Raw genomic sequence first — 1361 nt, 5'->3', positions numbered from 1 at the left:
TATTGGGCGGGGCCCGTTATGCGAGTTAGGGAGGGCCCGTTATACTCTATGGACGGGGCCCATTATGTGTTATATGTATGGTATACGATATCTTGGGGAACTCACTAAGCTTTATGCTTACGGTTTTCCGTTTATGTTTTAGGTACTTCTGGTTCTAAGGGGAATAACTCGGGATGACTGCATCGCACACACCACGTGAATTCCACTTTTGTGATATTACTCTTATTGATATGATGTTTGATATACTAGTTTTTATTTGAAATGTATGGATAATGATTTTGGAATACTTTTTTTATTTAAATTAAAAAAATAAAATTTTTGGATCATATTTTTGGGTACGTTTCAATGATGGTGGGTGGTGGGGAATATTGGTGGATGTAAGTGATGGTGGTGGATGGGGTGGTGGTAATGGATGGTGGAGGTTTTTGTGGGTGATAGGTAGTGATGTTGGAAGGCGGTTACAATATCGATGGGTAGCGTGTGATAGAGGCAGGTGGTAGTGATAATGATGGTTGATGGTGGTGATGGCGGTAAAGGCGGGTGGTGATGATAGGTGATGGTTGGTGGTGAGTTGGGTGATGGTGTTTGGTGGTGGGGTGGTGGTTATAGGTGAGGGGTGGTAGTTCTTTGCTGTGGTGGTTGATGGTAGTGGTGGGTGGTGGCAGTGGGTGGTGATTTTCGTAGGTGATGGGTGGTAATATTGGTAGGTGGGTGGTGGTTGGTAATTGGGATGATGGTGGTGGGTGGTGGTGATGGGTGGTAGAGACAGGTGATAATGATAGGTGGTGATGGTGGTAGAGGTGGTGGTTTTAGTGAGTGATAGGTGGGGTGGTAGTAGCAGGTGGTAGTGATGGGTGGTGGTGGCTGGTAGTGGTAGAGGTTTGTGGTGGTGGTGGATGGTGATAGTGGGTTATTGGTTGTGGTGATGGATATTTGGTAATAATAGTGGGTAGTGGAGGTGGGTGGATGGTGGCACTGAGCGATGACTGGTGGTAGTTGATGGTTGAGGGGTTGTAGGTGGTAGGTAGTGGTCATGGGTGGTGTTGGTAAGTTTGTGTTTTTAATTGTTTTTAACTATATATATATATATATATATATATATATATATATATATATATATATATATATATATATATATATATATATATATATATATATATATATATATATATATATATATATATATATATATATAGGGGTGAGATCTGTTGAGAACTCATAGTTTTTCGAAAACTAAAGGTGGAACGTTTGATCAAAATCAACTAATTAAGAACATGATAGACATCTTACCAATCCGATTTAATGTTTAATTTTTTTTTTTTTGTTATTTGAAATATTAATAAAAATGTCTAAAAATTAAC

The 1361-nt window shown here is 39.2% G+C and overlaps 1 protein-coding gene across 1 annotated transcript; it reads right to left on the bottom strand.

Moving 5' to 3' along the window:
• Positions 1-603: 603 nt before the first annotated feature.
• Positions 604-1035, bottom strand: LOC111907509 (extensin-3-like). The gene has a single exon (XM_023903314.1). It carries the CDS (start codon positions 1033-1035, stop codon positions 604-606), a length of 432 nt encoding a protein of 143 aa, XP_023759082.1.
• Positions 1036-1361: the final 326 nt, after the last annotated feature.

This window comes from Lactuca sativa, chromosome 7 (assembly GCF_002870075.4).
Source record: "Lactuca sativa cultivar Salinas chromosome 7, Lsat_Salinas_v11, whole genome shotgun sequence".
In the NCBI taxonomy this organism is placed as follows: Eukaryota; Viridiplantae; Streptophyta; class Magnoliopsida; order Asterales; family Asteraceae; genus Lactuca; species Lactuca sativa.
Note: the sequence above shows the minus strand (reverse complement) of the source record. Positions and strands in the feature narration are given on the sequence as shown.

What these genes read in the sequence shown, in the direction of transcription:
- LOC111907509 (XM_023903314.1), bottom strand. Translation starts at nt 1,035, where the DNA reads ATGACCACTACCTACCACCTACAACCCCTCAACCATCAACTACCACCA.